The sequence below is a fragment of the Ceratotherium simum genome, chromosome 7 (genome assembly GCF_057802395.1).
Source record: "Ceratotherium simum simum isolate JZ-2026a chromosome 7, ASM5780239v1, whole genome shotgun sequence".
Lineage (NCBI taxonomy): Eukaryota > Metazoa > Chordata > Mammalia > Perissodactyla > Rhinocerotidae > Ceratotherium > Ceratotherium simum.
This window is the reverse complement of record NC_141906.1, coordinates 61,544,939-61,567,379: the sequence shown is the minus strand read 5'-3', so window position 1 is coordinate 61,567,379 and position 22,441 is coordinate 61,544,939. Positions and strand designations below refer to the sequence as shown.

Here is a 22,441-nt window from a genome sequence, read left to right as displayed (position 1 = left end):
CACTCCGGAGTAGGAAAGGATTTCTTAAGTATGGCAAAAAAAATTGATACCTGTATGTAAAACATTGATAAGTTCAACATTAAAATTAAGAATATGTTTACCTTAAAGAAGGACACTTCATAAAGTAGAATGACAGGCTGCAAACTGGGAAAAGATTTTTTTGTAACACAAGTAACTGACAAAGGATTAATATGTAGAATATACTCCTACATGGGAGTAAGAAAAAGCCCAATAGAAAAATAAGCTGTAGATGTAAACAGACATTTCAAAGACGAGGAGACTGAATGGTCAATAAACATACTAGTTTTCTGTTGCTGCATAACAAATTTAGTACCTTAAAACAACACCCATCTATTATCTCACAGTTTTATAGGTTAGAAATATGAGATGATGTCTTGGTTCTCTGCTCAGGGTCTCAACAGCCTGAAATCAAGGTTTAGCCAAGCTGCATTCTCATCTGGTGCTTGGGGTTCTCTTTCAAGCTCATTCCTGAATTTTCAAGCTTAGAATTCATTTTCTTGCGAAATGATCCATCCTTCTTACTGGAGAACGAAGTCCCCATTTTCTTGCTAGCTCTTGGCTAAGGATCACTCTTAACTCTTTTAGGCTGATGTCAGGTCCTTGCCCCATAGCCCCTCCATTTCAGCAGTGGGGAACCTTTTTTGTGTCAATTTCCTCTCGTACTTTGAATCTCTCTGACTTCTGCAACTAGTCACTGAAAATGCTTTGATTTTTTTTGTGTGTGTGTGAGAGGAAGATCAGCCCTGAGCTAACATCCGTGCTAATGCTCTTTTTGCTGAGGAAGACCGGCTCTGAGCTAACATCTATTGCCAATCCTCCTCCTTTTTTTTTTTCCCCAAAGCCCTAGTAGATAGTTGTACGTCACAGTTGCACATCCTTCTAGTTGCTGTATGTGGGACGCGGCCTCATCATGGCCGGAGAAGTGGTGCGTCGGGTGTGTGCCCGGGATCCGATCCCGGGCCGCCAGCAGCCGAGTGCACACACTTAACTGCTAAGCCACAGGGCCGGCCCTGAAAATGCTTTGATTTTAAAGTACTTATGATTAGCTTAGGCCCACCCACACAATCTTTGTATTTTAAGATCAACTGATTAGTAACCTTAAGTACATCTGCAAAATCCCTTTTGTCATGTAGCATAACATAATCATGAGAATAATACCAGAGGATGGAGATCATGGGGGCTGTCTTAGAGTTCTGCATACCACACATATGAAAATGTTCTCAGGCTCATTAGGAACCAGGGATCTGAACACTAAGACTATATTGAGATATTGTTTTATACCCAGTAGCTTGGCAAACATTAAAAACATAATAATACCCACTGTGGGTGAAAATATAGATCAGGAATTCTTATGCACTATTGATGGGGAGAGTGAGTTGATACAATCATGTTGGAAGACAATTCATTGTTACATGGTAAAGTTGAAGGTATGATACTTTATCACGCTGGAATTCTTCTGAGTACATACTTCTAGCGAAACTCAGACGCATGCAATAGGAAACATGTACAAGAATGTTGATAGCAGTGTTGTTAATAGCCAAACAATTGGAAACAATTTAATGTCTATTGACAGGTAATTGGGTAAATACATGATTGTCTAGTCATGTGTAGATATTGTATAGCAGTAATTGCAACTACAGTCATGCGTCGCTTAACTGTGTCTGAGAAATGTGTTAGGCGATTTCATCCTTGTGTGTAGCCTACAACACACCTAGGTTGTGTGGTGCTAATCTTAATGGGACCACGGTTGTATATGTGGTCTGTTGTTGACTGAAGTGTTGTCGTGTGGCCCATGACCATACTCACAAAAACATCAGTGAATCTTAGAAATATAATTTTGAAAAAACAAACTACAGTGTAGTATAATTTCTGTTTAAACTTTTTACAGAAATAGAATATGCACACCCAAAAGAACACGTCATTAGTATGTAGTTGATGACTTTTAATAACGTAAATATCCTCATGTAACCATTGCCCACATCAAGAAAGAACACTTTATTAGCAAGTACTGTACAATTTTAATACGGCTAAAAATCAAGAAAAACAAAATATTTTACATATAGATACCTACATTTGTGATAGAACTATTCTTTTAAAAAAAGCAAGGGAATGACAAACACAAAATTCAGGTTAGTGCTTACCTGTGGGGGATTAGGGACAGAGAAATCACAAAAAAGAAATACACTGGTATAGGCAACATTATTTGTTATTTCTAATTACTAAGTTGGATAGTAGATTTATGGGTAAAGGAAAACTTTTTCTTTACTCACAGAATTTCTGACATCACACCAAGCAATTCTCCACTTCTGTGCAGAAACCAATTGTATGTTCTGCAGTTTAATTCATTCTGACACCAACCACCTGGAGTTAGTGCAGACCCCACACGCTAAGGGCTCAGTTCCACAAGACTGCCCCCCACGTCAGATGCTGGTCACAAGGAATGGGTCCCCAAGTTACCCATACTTCTGTCTTACTTGGCTACAAATTGGGGTTCTCATGATCCCCTCCTCAGGTTCTATACTTTGCTATAACAGATCACCAAACTCAAGGAAACACTTTACTTATTATTACCAGTTCATATAAAGGATATTATTAAGGATACAAATGAAGGATACGGATGAAGAGGAGGTGCATAGGGATAGTCCAGAAGGGTCCTGAGCACAGGAGCTTCTGTCCTTGTAACATTTAAGGTATACCATCCTCTTTGCATGTGGATGCATTCACCAACTTAGAAGTTCTCTGAACCCCTTTGTTTAGGATTTTTATGAATGTTCCATTATGCAGGCGTGATTGATTAAATCATTGTTCGTTGATGATTAATGCAATTCCCATCCTCTGTCCTCTCCTTGGAGTTGGGGTGGGTGGCTCTAATCACATAGTTGGTTCCTCTGGTTACCAGCCCCCATCCTGAAGTTATCTAGGGGCCTATCTAGAGTCACCTCATTAGCATAAACTCAACTATGGTTGTAAGGGGCTTATTATGAATAACAAAAGACGCTCCTCTCAGATCTGTGGTTTAGGAAATCCCAAGGGTTTTAGAAGTTCTGTGCCAGGAACCAGGATGAGGACCAAATATATATTATATCCCTGTAGGTTTCATTTTATTATGCTTCATTGTTTACATATGTTACATCTATTGTTTGTGTGTGTATCAATATTTCCTAATAGATACTATTTTAAAGAAAGATCTGTAAGATTTATTTGATTAGAGAAGGTATTTCAGATAAAAGCTGTGTGTGCAGAGGTTGTGCTTATTTGAATGAGTAAAACACATGAGGGGAAATGAGTCTGATTTAGAGTTCTAATAGTGTGAGTTAAAAGTTAAAAAGGTAAATTTGTACCACATTGTGAATTCTAGGTGAAGATGCTACTCTGGAATTAAAATTATTTTGGTTAAGGCATAGATATCTCACCATATTTTGGTGAGATATCTAACTAGAAAGGTATTTACACAAAAAGATGAGAATTTAAAATAGTCTAACAAAGGGCAATAGATAAATACTTTTTATAAAGTGAAGAATACATTTGCAGTGTGAATAAAACTAAACGTCTGATTTTTGTGTTGAAAGAAATATGGTATAGTGAATGACATTTGAAGAATTTGTAGTTATACCTACCTCAGTTTAAATACCTGCTCTGCCATTTCATACCATGTGTCCTTGGGCAAGTGATGGGAACTCGGAGTTTCTGGAGAAAGGAACATATCGTCTAGCAGTGTTGCGGGGGCTAAATGAGAATATGGAAAGCTCGTGGTCTAGTGCCTAGTACATGTTAAGTATTCAATAAATGTTTTTAAAAAAGGACTTCATAAGCTCTTTGTTTTTCAAATAGATTTAAGATTTCCTGCAATTAAAATCAAACTTGATCACTTTATCCAATACAGAAAATATTAGGTACAATTATGAAGTTGCTCTTTATTGCCTACATAATGACTCTATTTTATATATTGATAAAAGTATTTTCTCATTCCTAACACTTAATAAGTATATTCTGTCTCCTACTGATCATCCCTTTTGTTCTTATTACAGATCAACGTACGAGTAACCACCATGGATGCTGAGCTGGAATTTGCCATTCAGCCCAATACAACTGGCAAACAACTTTTTGACCAGGTATGATTTAGCCACATGAAGTGTGCATCTTTTGATGCTGTAATTTGGAAGCTGGAAGAAGTCGGATGCAACTTCTTTCTCTGTTTGCCTGTACTTGTACTGATAATGCAGTAGTGTAGCACTTGGGATTTTCACAGTACCTGTTCAGATATCTTGAACAGCTGTAGTGACATTCTTATTCTTTCTCATTCCTAGATTTGAGGAATAGGACTTTTTAAAAAATAATTGTGGGGGCTGGCCCGGTGGCGCAGCAGTTAAGTTCACGCATTCCGCTTTGGCGGCCTGGGGTTCACCGGTTCGGATCCTGGGCACGGACCTACTCACTGCTCATCAAGCCATGCTGGGGCAGTGTCCCACATAGAAGAGTTACAACTCTGCAACTATGATACACAGCTATGTACTGGGGCTTTGGGGAGAAAAAAGGAAAAGAGGAAGATTGGCAACAGATGTTAGCACAGGGCCAGTCTTCCTCAAAAAACAAACAAAATAATCATGAGCAGGTATTTAACATCTGCTATGCAAATCATTGTAATGAGGACTAAAAGGAATTCAAAGATATTCTATATGGTGGAATGGGTGGAGATCCTAGACAGAGGAGAAGGCAGGAGCAAAGGCACAGGGAGTTATAGGCTAAAGTAGGCACCTGACAGCAGTTTGGTGTCACAAGCTCATAACATGCTAGCCTGGGGTTAGAACATGGATGTCATGTTAAGGAACTTGGACTACTGATCTTATCTCTTTTCTCACTCTTGAGTGCACATTTGAGTCACCTGTGGAGCTTTGGGGAAAAAAAAGGCAATGCTTGGAAACCACCTCCAGAGATTCTGATTTAATTGTCTGGGGCCTGCTCTAAACCATTAGTATTTTTTAATTTAAGCTCCCCAGGTGATGCTGTATGTAATGTTGTAAGTAATCAAGTTTTATGGAGAAAAGGAGGAAAGAGATTGGTGCCCAGAGGTCAAACTGATGATTGCAAAGAGGAGAAAGGTGATGTATCCTGCATGGCAGGAGACTTAGAGGCAGAGAACTTGTACGTATGAGCAGGAGCGCAATAGTCTATGGTCAGACTAACTTGACCTTAGAAAATGGGAGAGAGAGTTTCTGGCATTACAGCAGTAAATAACCCATTAGGTATCTTGGTTTTATTAGTTGTCATTCTGTCATATACTGATCCAAAATATGAAATAAAATTTTATTAATAAAAAAATTAATAAAGTTTCTTTTTTTGACGAAGTAGTATACTTAATCTCCTGATTAGGTAATTAATGATCTTGAAAGCCCTGATAAGGTCATTTTGGAAGATGAAAGGCTTTCTTTTGTGAGTGAGCAAATTTTTAAAGCAAAATCATAAGCAGCTACATGACCCTACATTATAGATATTTTACCTTGTGAACTAATATCCGTTTCTGTTGATTCTCTATAGCCTCCTGTTTGTAAATATATAGACTTATCTTTTTTGAATAAAAATGTGAATGGAGTTAGCATTTATTGTACTTCATAGCAAGTTGAAATGTTATTTATAGTAAGCAAAATGTTTGTGGTAGTCAAAAACTAATCAGCAAGTGGGCCTTTTTGGTATTGGATACCGAGAAGTATTTGTTTTTTTATTAAGTAGAATTGCTTTAGTTTGCATACCAGGGAGAATGGAGCCTCATTTATTATAGTGCAGTAATGTGTAATAGTTTAGAAGTGTGGGCTCTGGAGCCACGCTGCCTGCGGTAGAGTCCCAGCTGTAGCTGTTTGACTTTGGACAAATTAGTCTCTTTGCCTCATTTTTTCTTATTTGTACAGTCGGGATGATGATAACATTACTCCTCAGAAGGTTGTTGTGTGAATTAAATGAGAATCCATGTAAGGTACATAGAACAGTGTTTGATATATACATACACACAACATATATATATTTCATATTGTAAATGAAGGTCTAGATTAAGGAGTATTGTTATTTGTTAGAGGTTCTCTCAGCAATTAATTCTTTTTTTGTGTGTGAGCAAGATCAGCCCTGAGCTAACATCCATGCCAGTCCTCTTTTTTTTGCCGAAGAAGAGTGGCCCTGAGCTAACATCCATGCCCATCATCCTCCACTTTATGTGGGACGCTGCCACAGCATGGCCTGACAAACAGTGCATCGGTGCGCGCCTGGGATCTGAACCTGGGCTGCCAGCAGCGGAGCGCACGCACTTAACCGCTACGCCGTGGCCCCAGCAATTAATTCTCATAGTCACTGTTCTGTTTCCTGACACTTCTCTTGAGCCTGAATTCGAGGATCTAAAAGCAGGCTTTACCTTGGATGTAGTGAGTATATGGGGTGATACTCATGCCTACCTGGAGCTGGCAGGTAGATAGGTTCAGGGTCAGGCCAGGAGCAAAGCTAGAGGAAGGGTCCTCAAATGAGGTGCATAGCTACATGAGTCCACCTGTAGCACAGCCTCACTTCTGATTATGATGTTAGCGTGAGGCCAGCTGCGGGTGTAGGGGCTCTACTCGAGTGCTTGAGGTCCTTTGGTTTGCTCCTTGCTGACTCTTCCTTTGCTAGCCTCCTCTTCCGGCTTCTGTCTGGGCGATTAAAGTAGAGGGTATTCATACTCCCAAGGAGTGCTCAACGTGGTCTGTTAGGATGCAAGAAAAAAGTGGTAAAATGTCTGTTTATATTTTTGTCTTTTCTCTTTCAAATTATTTTTTAAATATATGGTTTATAATGGATTAGTGTGATAGCATGTGTATAATTTATAAGTAAATATATAAATATTGTAGTTTTATGTCCCCAAGCGTTTTTTTACTTATAAAAGTAAGTGATTGAAAGTTTCCGAGAACAGCTCCAAAAGAAGTAGGGAAAGAGCTGCTGAGGAGATGGGGCCTCTCAAGGAATTTCACAGCTGAGCTCTTTTGTTCTTCCTGGTGTTGTGATAAAGTTAAGGTACTGTCCCTTGTGCCTACCGTGGCAAATCCCTCTTTGATTTAGCCAGCATTGTGAGTCACACAAAGCCTGGAGGCAAAAGCTGAGGCCACCTTCTTTGACACACTGCTCTCCGTTGCTCTTGACCTGTGTAAATTCTCTAGTCATGCCACTCTGAACTGGAATGCTTTCTGTGGCTCTGTTGGGACAGTCTATCTTTTGCCAAAATTAAATTATCGGGGATCTCTTGTGTCTACATTAAAATTTTGGTTATTTGGCATTGATCTGCTTTTGCATCAGTATGAGTCTTTGTGTTCCATATCATCCAGAAATTTCTCGGCTTTTGTTTTTTTGATGGTAACCTTTACTAGCACAGCTAAATGTTATTTCTTATTTTTAATTTTTTTTGTGTGTCATTACAGTGAAGTTTTTCAAGAGAGGGAAGGTAAACTGAAGGGTTTGGTTTGCTATCTTGAAACCAAAAGCCTGGCATGTTTTAGATTTAAAAAAAGCAAGAAAAGTAAATGAAGAATGTTTATCACTTAAGAACTAATGTTGACTCTTTCTCTAAAGCTTTTAAAATGTTGATAAATTCTCACCTCCCCGGCTCGTTTCCCTCATTTTAAATATAGGGGGAAAAAAAACCCCACACATACTTTTGTTAAGTGTTAGTACAATCCTGGGTATGGGTTCTAGCTCACCACTTCATTTACTCAACACTTTTGAGTGCCTACCACAGGATAATCATTCTTTGAAATAAAATGGATATTAAGATAAGGCAGTAATCTCTGTCAAGGAGGGTAAATAAACACACTACTCATAATACAGTTAATTATGACAGTAAATGTTCTAATAGCAGTATAGATAGATTATTATGGGAACATCAAGGAACAAGTTATTAATTTTATGTAGATGATAAGAGAACTTCATTCACAGAAGACATGTTAGTTGAGCTGGGCCTTGAATAAATTATTCAACAGGTGGTAAAAGTACAGAAGAAACATTCTAGGTAGAGGAAAAAGCATGAGTAAAGCTGTAGAAGGGTAAAATTTATGGCATGTTCCAAGGATGGTTTCTTGCTCAGTGAGGGAAGAACACAGAATGTATGGTGGTAAGTGAAGGGAAGTTGGCGTGGGGGTGAAATCACCAGCTGGAAAGCCTGGGGCCTGGCGTGTAAATGTCCTCAGAGACTCTTATCACCAAGATGATAACTGTTTGCCTTGCCTACCTGTGGGGGTAAATTGAACTAGGAAAGAGACTATGACAGCTCTGTATGTATTTCCCAGACCTTTCTTATCTGTTGGGGTCATGATGGGAGATGAGAAGGAAAGGAAGTATAAAAAAGTGGATCAACAAATAGGATTGAAAGGACACTGCAAAATTTAACATACAAAACCTAAATTTAAGTTTTCAGAAATGTTCTTTTAATTAATATGTTAAATTTAGGAAAGATCTTCTCTACAGCAAAGGAACATACCTCTGTAGTTTTGTTCTTCTTTGAAGTGTAGTGCCATCTAGATACAATGTGAATGCTGAACTGAAATTGACTTTTTTTTTTTTTAAGGTGGTGAAAACAGTTGGTTTGCGTGAGGTCTGGTTTTTCGGGCTGCAGTATGTGGACAGCAAAGGTTATTCTACGTGGCTTAAACTAAATAAAAAGGTAAAATATGTATGATAACATTAGCTAATAATTAAGTTACTTTGAAGTTATCCTGATCATGAATTTGTGCCAGAAAAGCTCAGAGTCTTACTGATTTCAGGCCTTCTTTTGCAGTTATCTCTGTGAATCATTAAAGGTATCATGTCTTTTAATTCAGTAAGGCACCATCAACTTATCGTCTTAGAAAATAGAAATGTTCACTTTGCCTATCTGAAAACTGAACACACAGGAAATATTATCAGGTGTAACTTAGTACTTTGAGTTTGATTTAAACATCTGTGGGATAAGCTTCTCAAGAGAAGTTTCCACGTGGTTATTAGATAGGATCTGTGAGTTACAGATCACATGAGCATAGAATCTTTTTTCTCACATGTATTTTTTGTAGGTTTTGAGTCTTACACACTAGAATCTTACTTATAGATTTAGAATCTTACTTACGTTTCACATCTGAATTTCTTCCAAAAAGAATTTGATGTGACTAGGTTCAGTTATTGTGAACTTCAGACTTTTGTTGATTATACTTGAAATTACTATTTCAGGTGACACAGCAAGATGTTAAAAAAGAGAATCCTTTACAGTTCAAGTTTAGAGCTAAATTCTTTCCTGAAGATGTTTCTGAGGAATTAATTCAAGAAATAACCCAGAGACTTTTCTTCTTGCAAGTTAAAGAAGCTATCTTAAATGATGAGATATATTGCCCGCCAGAAACCGCAGTGCTTTTGGCTTCCTATGCTGTCCAAGCCAAGTATGGAGATTATAATAAAGAGATTCATAAACCAGGCTACCTGGCTAATGATAGACTCCTACCACAGCGGTAAGTGAAACTTGCTTTTATGTTAATATCCTTTGGAAAATTATATTTCAGAAGTTTGTAAATAGATTTTTTTTTTTTTTTAGATTTTAAGTTCCTGGCTGGATCAGAGAGTATACTTTTAAAAATCATGACCCAGGGGCCGGCCCGGTGGCGCAAGCAGTTAAGTGCGCGCACTCCGCTGCGGCGGCCCAGGGTTCGCCAGTTCAGATCCCGGGTGCGCACCAATACACTGCTTGGCGGGCCATGCTGTGGCGGCATCCCATATAAAGTGGAGGAAGATGCGCATGGATGTTAGCCCAGGGCCAGTCTCCCTCAGGAGAAAAAAGAGGAGGATTGGCAGATGTTAGCTCAGGGCCGATCTTCCTCACAAAAAAAAAAAAAAATCATGACCCAGTAGCTACATAGATTTATATACTCTGTAATTACCTGAACTTTCTGCCTCTTCTCTCCTCATTCCCACAAGATAAGCAATAAATGGAGGTAGTGATAATTCGGGCTTGAGGGAGGATGTGACTGTTGCTGCTTGGTAAAAATTCTTAAACAAGCAGATAGGTGCTTAATAAATGCTTTTGAGAATAATGGGTGCCAGGCTATGTTTCCTCCATAGAATTAAAATTAACTTTCTAACTTTTTGAAAGGCATTTTAAACTCAGTTTTCAGATTCCTAGTCTAGTGCTCTGTTCTTATCGGCAGTATACTGCTGCCTTGATAACCGTTATTTTAAAGTAGCATGAGATAGGAAAAAATCATTAGAAGACCTAGATTTTGAGTACTAATTCTATCCTTTGGTAGTTATGTGACCTTAGGTGCATAGCCTAAAATCTCTGAGCCTTGGTATCTGAATCTGCAGAATGGGAAAAATAATTCTGCTCTGCTTACCTTACAGTTTATGATTACAGTCATGAACTGTATGGTTTACAGTTTTAACTGTAAAATGAGATACAAGTGTTAGTTGGTAGTATTATTTAGGAAATCTAGAAATTACAACATCAAATGTTACTTTTAGATATCTCAGTTCTTAATTGTAGTAGCACACATGTCCCTGATACTAGAATGTACATGGAGATCTTTCTTTTAGAAGCTGGAGAGAAGTTGTTACTGTTCTTAGTCCAAATTCTTGAATTTTAAAATTTCTATTTAAATGCAAAACTATATATTATTAACCTAAAATTTCAGTTCTGCACCACTTCCTCATAGTATTTAAACTCTTAGATGTAGTTTCTTTTTCATAGGTACTAAATATGAAGAAAGACATTCTACTTCATGTTCACTTTTGTTAATTTCCTTTGGTGGTAGGCATTACATTTATTTTTAGCTAATAAATTGTATTCTGTTGATATCTGCTTTTAAGGTACCATTAAGTACAGTAGCTTCAATATTTGATCATTAAATGTTACACTGTTCTGCCCTTTAATATTAGTGCAATGATAGTTATCTTAGAGGGTAAAATAATGCATGTTGATCACCATAAGAAGCAGGAATATGAGATACTTTTAGTCTGTATGTTTGTCTGGTTTTGACTAATTATTATTCCAACCCAAAATTCTTTCTCTTGGACTAAATTGAGTGTAATTGATTACTGGCACAGTAGAATTCCATTTCAGATAAGGATTAATTTTTATTTTTAATTGAGGTATAATGTATATATAGTAAAATGCATAGCGGATTAGGTTTTAAATCAGTACATAAAGTAATATTATGTTAAGGTAAATTACCCTTAAATTTCTTAATTGTTCATAAAAGAATTAGGCATGCTTTATCTCAACAAGTATGACATAGTTGTTCTTTCAGTGTTAGATCACATTGCTGTTTGAGCACTAGATGAAATAATTTGCTTACATTTAATTGTCTATATGATTTAAAAAAATCTTTTAAACACTGGATCACACATAAGCACAATTAATTTAATTTATTTTAATTACATGTGTGCTATAATCTCTAAAAAGGGAAGATAGCATCTGTTTTTCAAGATTTGGTATTTAATTTTGAAGTTCTAGACAATCAAGCGTTCTTCAAGTTGATAGTATCTAGAGGACTAATTCAAGCTATCTAAGCTTAAAAGAGACTTACTTATAAAGTCAGAATACTAATTTTTTGGTTTAGAACGGAGAAAATACCTTCATGGTGATTGACTTATTCCATGTATGATGTATAGCACACCTTTTCTCACTATGTGAGTACCTGGTAGGAGGAATTAATAATCAAAAGGTTATTTGGTGACCGTAAATCAGATACAATAATTTGATGATTTTAATAGATGCTTTTAATTCGTGTATTGAAAAACCCAGGTAAGCAATCTATTCCCTCACAGTAGAATTCAGCTGTCTGTTGATATGGATAATCAGCTTCACCAGATGGTATCTTTCTCCTTTAAAAAGAGCTAGATATATATAAATTTTTACATGCCAGGTTTCTGACTTGGGCATCTGGGTGGTTGGTAATACCTTTTTGCCAAGATACGGAGAGAAGGAATACATTTCAGAGGAGGAAGATTTCAATTTTGAACTTACTGAGTTTGAAATATCTATAGTATAACCAAGAGAGATTGCTAGTCTTCATTTATAGATGTGAGTCCGGATCTTGAGAGCAGTCTGAACTATAGATACAGTTTTGGGAGTGATCAGCAAATAGGTGATAATGAACCTATGAGGATGAAAGAGATGGACCTGAAAGTACATGTAGAATGAGGAAAAGGCCTAGGAGAGACCTTGTTGAAACTTAGCTTTTGAGTACAGAGGAAGAGGTTCCTGTAAAGTATATTGAGAAAAAATGGCCAGTGAGTCAAGAATAATACCGGAGGAGTGCACGTCATGGGAAGCCAAGGTAAAAGAATGCTTCAAGGAGAGACTGGTCAGCAGTGTCAGATAGTACAGAGAAGTCGAGTATGAGGAGAGCTAATGTATCTGTTGGGTTTAACAATGAGATTGGTACTAATCTTAGTAAGAGCAGTTTCAGTAGAGTGTTTTTGATTGAAGCCAGATTGTAGTGGACTGGGGGCAGAGGATGTGAGGTATGGAAATGAAGGATAGTGAATATAGATAGTTCTCTAAAGAAGTTTGGCTGTGAAAAGAAAAAAAACTAGGAATAGGGAGGCATGGGTTAATAGACTTATTCTTTAAAAGATGGGAAAGAATTGATTTAATTTGTTTATTCACTCTACAAATTTTTGAGTACGTCTTCAATGCTGGCACTGGGCATATAGTGGTAAGTAACATGAATGTGGTTTTTGCCCTCTGTAACACAAACAAATATATATGATAATATATTTAGGCAGGGGACAGAAAATATGTTCCATGTCATAAATGATGGAGTGAAGATCCTAAGACAGTGGAGAGAGAAGTCATTTAAAAGCCCAGGTAGACAGATTTGAAGCCAAGTTGAACAGATTATCCTTGGGTGTGAAGAAGTACTCCTTTGTGCTGGACAGAAGAAAAAGAAGGTGGGAATCTTTGGCTACCTGCAAACCAGTCATGCAGATTAATAATACAAGTACATTATGCAAAATGCGAACAAGTGAGATTTGAAATGCAGGATATAAAAGCTACAACATAAATCTTAGTGGCATTTAGTTTAATTAACCCATACCTTCAGATTTAGTTAACATCGTGATACCAGCCAGTTGGCTATGCTGATTATGCCCTCAAAGCTAATTGTATTCCTTTTGGTGAGCGCAGAGGCCAGACAGCAAGAGAGTATAAAGATAAGAAAAATGTGGAAACTTATGTACTCTAAGGAGGAAGACAAAACTCCTCTCCCAAAAAGTAAGAGCTTAAAAGAGAATACGTAGAGAAAGGAGCAGTGAGTAGTAAGAGGATAGTGGTCTGAGACCCTATTAAGGAATCCACTCTAAACAGTCAGTAACTTGTCCAAGGGAATATTCCACCCTAAGATTCCTTTATACTGCCAAGAAATCCCTAGGTTTCATGTAAAATTTTTACATAGTAAAGCAATAATACTTTAACACTACAGCTTTTGCTATCAGTGAAGTAGGATCTGAGGATTCACCAATAAAGAAAGGTGGATAATTATAGACTCAAAGAGAACAGAAATACATAATCTGTAATGTATGCCAAGTAAATTATATGCATGTTGAATTTGCTGATTTGGTGTTAAAATAGTAGTAGAAAATAAGAATATTTGTTTGTGTTTGCTTATATTTGCATAAGGGACACTGGAAGGATACAAAAGAAACTAATAAAAAATTTCGGAGGGCGTGGAGTGGTGAAAAAAGTATGACTTTTCACTTGTATATTTTTATATAAAGTATTACCTATAGAAAATAACAAAATTTAGCAGCAAAGTAAATACATAAAATAAAAGAAGAATTAAGGCCTATGAATTCTGATTTTCAATCTCCTCTTCTCTAATTTTTCCGTTAATAATGAGAAAGTCATTTTTTTTTTTTTTCTGAGGAAGATTTTCCCTGAGCTAACATCTATTGCCGGTATTCCTCTTTTGTTTTTTTGATTGAGGAAGATTAGCCCTGACCTAACGTCTGTGCCAATCTGCCTCTATTTTTTTTTTCTTTTTTAATATGTGGTTCGCCGCCACAGCATGGCTGATGAGAGGTGTAGGTCCATTCCCAGGATCTGAACCTGCGGAACTGGGCCATTGAAGCAGAGCACACCGGACTTAACTGCTACGCCACGGGGCTGGCCCTGAGAAAGTCATTTTGTCCAATATTTTATTCATTTGAAACATTTGAATTCCCATAAGCTATCTGTATAATAACTTTTAAAAACATGTATTTAGGGCCGGCCCCATGGCTTAGCAGTTAAGTGCGCGCGCTCCGCTGCTGGCGGCCCGGGTTCGGATCCCGGGCGCATACCAACTCACTGTTTCTCCGGCCATGCTGAGGCCGTGTCCCACATACAGCAACTAGCAGGACGTGCAGCTATGACATACAACTATCTACTGGGGTTTTGGGGGAAAAATAAATAAATAAATAAAATTATTAAAAAAAAAATGTATTTAAAATAATTTCAGGATCCTAGAAACTTTGAGATAATTGTGTATTCACATGAAATTGTATAAAAAATGATAGATCCTGTATATCTTTGTCACCGCCTTCCCTAATGGTAACATCTTGCATAACTTTTTAGTACAATATCACAACCAAGACATTGACGTTGATACAATCCACCAACCTTACTCAGATGTCATCAGTTTCACATGCAGTCATTTGTGTGTGTTTTTATTCTGTGCAGTTTTAGCACGTGTATATTGCATGACAACCACCACAGTCAAGCTACTGAATGATTTGAGACTTATAAAAGAATATTGATTTTGAATCATAGAGGCATTTTCAGAGATTTTTTTTTCCTTATAGAGTTTTGGAACAACACAAACTGACAAAAGAACAGTGGGAAGAAAGAATACAGAACTGGCATGAAGAACATAGGGGAATGCTAAGGTATTTGGCTATTTTCTTAGTGTTATTCCTCAAATTATTTTTATTTCATAACATTTATTATTACATCGAATTATCTCCAAAAGGTCGTTTGACTTATATGAATAAATATAAAGCATTAAATTTTAATCCAAAGTATTTTTGTAATTTGTTTGGTATTAGATACTTTTCCTTAAATATATTACAATAAGCTTTATTTCAACAGAGAAGATTCTATGATGGAATACTTGAAGATTGCACAAGATCTAGAAATGTATGGAGTCAACTATTTTGAAATAAAAAACAAAAAGGGAACTGAATTGTGGCTAGGCGTTGATGCTTTGGGTCTGAATATTTATGAGCATGATGACAAGTAAGTAAATTAGTTGCATAGTGAACTAGTCATTAATCAGTGATCTCTGTGGCTTTAATCTTACATTCTGTTTGTAAAAGTTCTTTTTTGGCTTGATTACTTTTACTACTTTTCTTTTTTTCAAATTTAAGATTAGTTAATGCCACATAGGATTTCAGATACCATATTTCCATCTTCTCAACATCTTGCAGTTTCAGAGTTCTACTTCTCAGTGTATTTATCAAATGGGATGGTTCACTTTTATTTAAAACTGTGCTTCTTGATCTCTTGTGAGTTTGTATCTAGTAATTTAAAATTTGTTCCTCAGTAGGTGAAGAATAATTCTTTAAATGTTATGCCTGGCATATAGGTTGAATTTGAAAGTAACATATATAAGAAATCAGGAGCAATGAGACAATGTGATTAATAGATGTATAATTTATTGTATTTTATAACACCTTTTTTTGAATATTTAATAGGAATTGTTTTGAATATTTTTGGCCATCAATAAAGTAGAATATCCCTGTGTTAAGCATAGTGAACAGTGTAATTTTATTTTGAAATTGCCCAGGTATTAGTTTTTGTATTAATCTAAAATATATCAGATTCTTATAGCACTTTTCAGGAATGATAGCCACAATTGCTTTATACATTAATTTATTTACCATATCACTTAAGCATCCAAGTCTGTGCCAGTAACGCCTTCTCCTAAGGCATTTCTCTTTATTCTGGGTTGGCTCCAGAATTTTACTTTCATTATTACAGATATCTAATAAAATACACATTTGTAAGCCTATACAGTGACTGCAAAAGAGAGCATTTTACTAATTTTACTCTGATATATTTTTTCATTTATATTACAAAGCAAGTTAAAATGCTATATCATTAAGAAAATTTTGAAGTTTTTGAAAAGCAAAAATGACTTCAAGGCTAATTTTTGTGGCCCAAATCTTCTTTTTTTTTTAAAGATTTTATTTATTCACTTTTTCTCCCCCCAAAGCCCCAGTAGACAGTTGTATGTCATAGGTTCACATCCTTCTAGTTGCCGTACGTGGGACTCGGCCTCGGGTTGGACGGAGAAGTGGTGCCCTGGGGCGTAGCCCGGGATCCGAACCCGGGCCGCCAGCATCAGAGCGCGCGCACTTAACCGCTAAGCCACGGAGCCGGCCCTTCTTTTTCTTTATTTTAAAAATTATTGAATTCTATTAGAGTACCCATTATAGACGTGGATACAGATAAAGATGCGGACTATGAAAGAGAGGGGATTAGCTCAGGATAGGAGGGACGGGGATTGGGAATTGTGGACCAAGGAAACTTTGGTCTTACCTGTCATAGTTCAATTTCTTTTTATAATAAGAATGTATTTATCTATTACTTATATTTCCAAACAATTTTTTTAAAAAGTAGAGTACAACTTTAAAAGCTTAGTTAGGCTCTCTTATTAGCTCTGCTACTAATTACCTCTGTGACCCTGTTCAAATTATTAACTCTGAAATTCATATAATTGCCAGGCTTACCTCACAGAATTGTTGTGAGAATTATATGAGGAAATTACTTCAGAATTTTTTAAAGTAACACATAAACATAGTGTAGTATTACCTTAAAAATACTGTTTTAGTAGTCTCTTTTTTAACAGGTAACTTTGACTTATCTCAGTGGCCATTAGAGGGCAGTAAAACGCATGCATATAGAATAAAGAATGTTTTATGTAGGAAAAATTCTTCACTGTGCTTCGGATCCTAATCTGCTTAGGAATTAAAAGGACTGTAAATAGGTAGAAGTTCATGCTTTATTATCAAAAGACTGACAAAAGATATCTTTTGGCCAGCATAGGTGTCACAGTCATTTCACACTCTTGTTATTTGACAACAGTGACACATTTGATGGGTAGTCTGAAAAGGTAAAATATGAAAAGCAGAAAAAATTACTTGTTTCGATCTGATTCCCTAAATCTTTGGGGGTAGGGTGGTAAAAGGGGACAACTGCTGTATAGTCTTAGAATTGAAATTCTAGCTCTACCATTTATGCAAACATTTGTGAGTGTTTAAAATGTTTTTATTGAGATTTAATTCACATACCATAAAATTAATCCTTTTAAAGTGTGCTGAAATTTTAGTGTTTTTAGTATATTCACAGATATCCAAACATTTTAAAACTAAACACAGGAAGGAAATAAAATTTTTTTGTATTTAGTAACATGTCCATAATTCACATGAAAAGTTATAAAGGCTTTCTTTTTTCCCCTCTCTTCTTAAACATGTTGAAACTAACAGTTGTAGTAGCCTGAGTCTAAACAGAGCTAGTGCAAACCCCAAGAGGCTCAGGTCTACACTCTAGTTACTTTTTTCCCTAGGTAATTTTAGGAAAATAAGTATAGTGCTTTCAAGGTTTGTGACACATTTTATGAAATCTTTGGATAGTTATTCTCTGTTTTATGTGATTTAATTGATCAAATTTCACCTTAAAAGATAATGTCAAAAGTATGTTATGAGTAAGTTTGTACGTTTTGAAAATCTGGAAGTCTTTAAGACTAGTCATTCAGTTAAATTCACCCCCAAAAATTGTTATGAATTTTGTCTACTGTTTCCTGCTTTTAATTAAAGGGATGCTTTCATTTTTTTAAGGTTAACACCTAAAATTGGTTTTCCCTGGAGTGAAATCAGAAATATTTCATTTAATGACAAAAAATTTGTTATAAAGCCAATCGACAAAAAGGCACCTGTAAGTAAAATTATTTTTATGTTTTTTGCATTAACTCTAAATTTCTACCACTTTGCTGTGATAGCACTTGAAGAATGGCATTGTTCATTTATTGAATTGCTCCTGAGGAACATTCTCGTTCCATAGTTTAACTTTCCCAGTCATGAAGTAATGAAAGGTTTTAATCTTTTTATAACATATTAGAGTTTTATTTTAACTGAGATTCACCTACAGAGTAGGTAATATTTATTAGGAGGTGGTTGAAAACAATCACCATTCCCAAGAAGCAATTAAAAAAAAACTTGTTTGTTGGTGGCTAGAAATGCATCAGAGGTAGCCCTATTCTAATTAACTCTGTTTATAGTGTTTTGCATTATGAACTTAGTATTTTTATAACTCAAAGCCTTAAACTTAAGAAATCTTCATATTTAAATAGATTCTTTGGTTCCTCTAGTGTCAAGTATACTCTAGTTTTCTAACTCTCTTAGTTATTGAAAAGACAAAAAGATAGGGAGAACATTTCCAGGTTAAAAAACTTAACAGCCCTGAACAAAGGGCCAATTTTGAGATTAATGGCAAAAGGTGAAACAACCAGAAATTCTTCCTCTGAGGTGAAGGGAACAGATGCTCATGGTTACTTTGGAGAAGAAAAAAGAATAAATGACATTTAATGTATTGGGTTAAGATTATTAGCCTCTCCACAAAACTGGTAGGGAATGAAAAGGTGAGGAACCATTTATGTGAAAGCATGGCATACTCACTTGGAGTTACGAGAATTTATGATTTCTAAACTATGTGCAATACGACATTAGAATTCGTGCCACATATTGAAATTTAGTATAGATTATTGTGAGAGAGACTATCCTTCAGGAAGATACTAAATTCAGAATACTTCGTGTTTAGGATTTTGTTTTTTATGCACCTCGTCTGAGAATCAATAAGCGGATTTTGGCCTTATGTATGGGAAACCATGAACTGTACATGCGAAGAAGGAAGCCTGATACCATTGAAGTACAACAGATGAAGGCTCAGGCTAGGGAGGAGAAACATCAGAAGCAGCTGGAGAGGTATGGAATTTATAGCCTTTTATTCTTAATTAATAGGAGTAAGCTATTTAAAATTTAAGAATGCTCAGTTTCTTTAACATACTCTGAATTTACATTTTTACATTATTTTCATTGTATTAAAATTGAATGGAAGTATTATCACCATTCTCTTTTAAAATGACTATGTATAATTTTCAAGTTAGAGATCTTTGACAGATATTGCCGAGAAAATAGCTTTCATGATTTCACAGATTTGCTTTTCTTTTATCATGCTTGCTTTTCACTGACAGTCATTGGTTTGGAGGTAGTAGTGTAAAATTTTCAAGTTTGTTTTGCCTAGTGACTTGTATGTCTTAATTTTTCAGGGTAAGAATGCTGAATATTATGCTTTGAAACAGTGTCAATGACGTCATAGAACTCAAGTGAAAAGTTGCTGAACAGAGTAGAATAACACTAGTACTCTGCCAAGGACACTGATCTTTTTAACCATGGTGCACTTAGATTTTCGAAAAAAGATACTGTTAAATATATTAAATTGAGAGTTTTTGAAATGGAAAGATATTGAATAAAATCCTTGTCAACCCTGGAACCAGATAACTGGGTTCAGCAACATACTTCCCAAATCTGATTCTAGATCAATTTAGACTTTATGCTTTATTTGAAAAAAATTAGAGACCAAATAATGAGGACGTCTTTGTAGAATAACACAGTAATCTAAGAAATAGAATAGGTCCTAAAGAAAGCAAAATTGAGGAGCCCTATGTATAAACATATATTTCAAACATATTGAAAATAACATGGTTTGAATCTAATAATTAAATGGGCCCTCTGCTAGATATAATTTTGCTACCCATACTTTTAGTGTTTGTGTTTAATGATGTATTTTTTTCTTAAATGTTCTATGTGATTCAGGTATTTTAATTCAAATTGCTTCCTTCAAGTTGTCTGCCTTAGAGGAGTTTACTGTATCACAAAACATTTTTTATATAGGCATGAAACTTTCTGGTAATTCCTGACCCCACCATTAAAGAGACTAAGTTGGATTGTTATTTTGACTAGGCTCTGTCGTTTTTTACTGCTCTCATGTGGCTTAAGACTAGAACCACAATGTGAGCCTAACATGCTTTTTAAAAGAGTTCTTTATTGGCTTTACTTTTTATATATTCTTATCTATCATAGCCTTTCCATCTACCTCTCTCAAAGACAAAACTTTTTTTCCCTCCTTCCACCCTCACCCTCACCTTCTTTCTCCTTTCCCTTCCCATCCCGTCTCTAAGGTCTCCCATCGTGAGTTAAATAAGAAATTCTCTCTCATACTCATCACTCCATAATATGTCCTAACTGTTCTGCTTGTGTGTAATGTTGATAAATTATTTACATTCTTAACTTAAATATATTTGTCTGTTTGTCCTTTGTTTCTCACACACAGAGAGGAGTGTTATATGGCTTCTAGTATACGTAGTACGATTAATAAGTACCATTTGGGTGATGGTGCTATATTTGAGTTACTCTAAGGCCTAGATGAAAGTGGAAGACTTTAAGTTTCTTTTTTGACACAATAACAATCCCATGGTTCTTGTCTTGGATAAATTTTACAATCTTTCATTAGGAAGCATTTATTGACTGCCTTGTAAACAGTAGGAATTCAGTAACTGTTTAATTCATTTGCATGCCTAGAGGATGTTTTATGTTAGTCTAGCCACATAGTGGTTTGGCAGGTCTTTCAGAAATGGCATGCCAGGTCTTCATTTATTCTCTGCTATATAGGTCAGAGAGAGAGAAATGATAACTGTATATGTGGAAACAGTTTTGGTCAAGCCCGTTGGCAAAGTAGCCAGCAGGCATACTTGGGGGAATGCTCAGAGGTATGCTGCCTGTGCTGCTGGAATCTCTTGGGCAAGAACAGTAGTTGGGAATGGGGGGCAAGGAAGCCTCCTCTTTTCCTACAATATCTTGGTGTATGTGGCCATATTCTCTCCCCTATCACTTTGGATTTTTTGCAATCAAAATATTATATACCATAGGTTGTTGGTCCGTGCAGTCTGTGCTCTTAAGTTATTTGCATCCAGATTGAATGATGACGCATTCTGTAATTCCTAAATGTTTTTTGTGTGGCTAAAATTATTAGCAAATTTAAAAACTCAGAGCCTCAACTTCACTATTTGGAGTCAGATACCCACGTGCCAGTTGTAGGTAATCTATGAGATATTCTGTGTCATGGCTGGCTGCCTATATCACTAGGCTACAGCTGGTACCACGCAGAATACAGGGTTTGGAGCTAGATAAGTCTGAATTTGAATCCTCTTCTAACACTTGAACAGGTAATTTCTGAGCCACTGTTCTCTTACCCTTGATAGGAAAATAATAGTTCTATCTTCATGGGTTTTTGTGAGAAATAATGACAGTGGTATACAAGCATTTAGCAAAGTATCTGGTGCATAATAAATAGTAGGTATTATAATAATTTTTAATATTATTAATATAGTCTGAATAGAAGTTGAATATAAGTTTTTAATCTTAAGAAAAATAATTGGGTACATGTGATATTCTTTGAAAAGTAAGATATTTTAAAATATTTTATTTTTTACTTGTTAGTATGGAGAATTGATAGTTTATTAATATGTTATTTATGATGTTGAAATAGAACAGCTTGGTCAAATGAGTGTTTCCAAACTCAAACTCTAAATAAAAATATTTATGGCTGTGGTTTAGAGTAATCACAAGAGGCTTCATGGGGAAAGTGGGACTTTACCAAGACTTGAAAGTTAGAAATAGGCTTGTGAGTTAGAGAGAGGGGAAGATATTTTCAGAAGAGGAAGCCAGCATAAGCAAATGTGTAGGGGTGAGAATATGCACGGCATTCTCAGGGCGCAGTGAGTAGACCAGGTTGGTCCTCGCAAGTGAACAGTGCTTGGTGGAGAAGCCAGCTCTTCCAGTTTCATAAGGGAGATAAGAAAGGCCTGCAAAGATGAGGTGTCACTAAGGGATGTGGAGAGCCAAAGGCATTTGTATTAATTGAATGGAGTGTTATAGTTGGTGATGGCTGTAGTCAGGGGAGAATTCTTATAAGATGGGAGACACAAGCCTCATAAGAGTACAGCAGAGTAAATTTTGTAGAATGTTTTAAATATTATAATCAAGTTAAATATCTGTTGTACGTTTATTTCATTTTTCAGTATAAAGACTAAATCTCACCCCCCCACACACACAACTTGCTTGTGGCCAGGTTGCTTTCAGTCTTTTTTCCTGCTTGCATATCTCCTTACCTCCTCCGTCCTTGAGGAAGAACAAATGAAACATCGATAGGGAAAAGCTAAATAAAACCAGCACCCATCTCCAGAAGGGGCCATATATGTGCCAGAGCTGGACCTGAAAGGTTCTGAGTTACTGTAGCCTTCAGGTCTTCACATCTGGTTTGTGGTGAGTCTTTGTGAAGTGTCTCAGGGCCTCA

General features: G+C 36.1%; 1 protein-coding gene across 2 annotated transcripts in view; it reads left to right on the top strand.

Annotated features, from left to right (window-relative positions):
• The window catches only part of RDX (radixin), an 80,808-nt gene that overhangs the window by 20,846 nt on the left and 37,521 nt on the right, over nucleotides 1-22,441 (top strand). For both annotated transcript variants that reach the window (XM_004427356.3, XM_004427357.3), the window contains exons 3-9: nucleotides 4,050-4,133; nucleotides 8,594-8,689; nucleotides 9,229-9,503; nucleotides 14,833-14,916; nucleotides 15,119-15,265; nucleotides 17,869-17,965; nucleotides 18,848-19,011. In XM_004427356.3, the coding sequence (XP_004427413.1) occupies nucleotides 4,050-4,133; nucleotides 8,594-8,689; nucleotides 9,229-9,503; nucleotides 14,833-14,916; nucleotides 15,119-15,265; nucleotides 17,869-17,965; nucleotides 18,848-19,011 (947 nt within the window). The remainder of the gene's footprint in view (nucleotides 1-4,049; nucleotides 4,134-8,593; nucleotides 8,690-9,228; nucleotides 9,504-14,832; nucleotides 14,917-15,118; nucleotides 15,266-17,868; nucleotides 17,966-18,847; nucleotides 19,012-22,441) is intronic.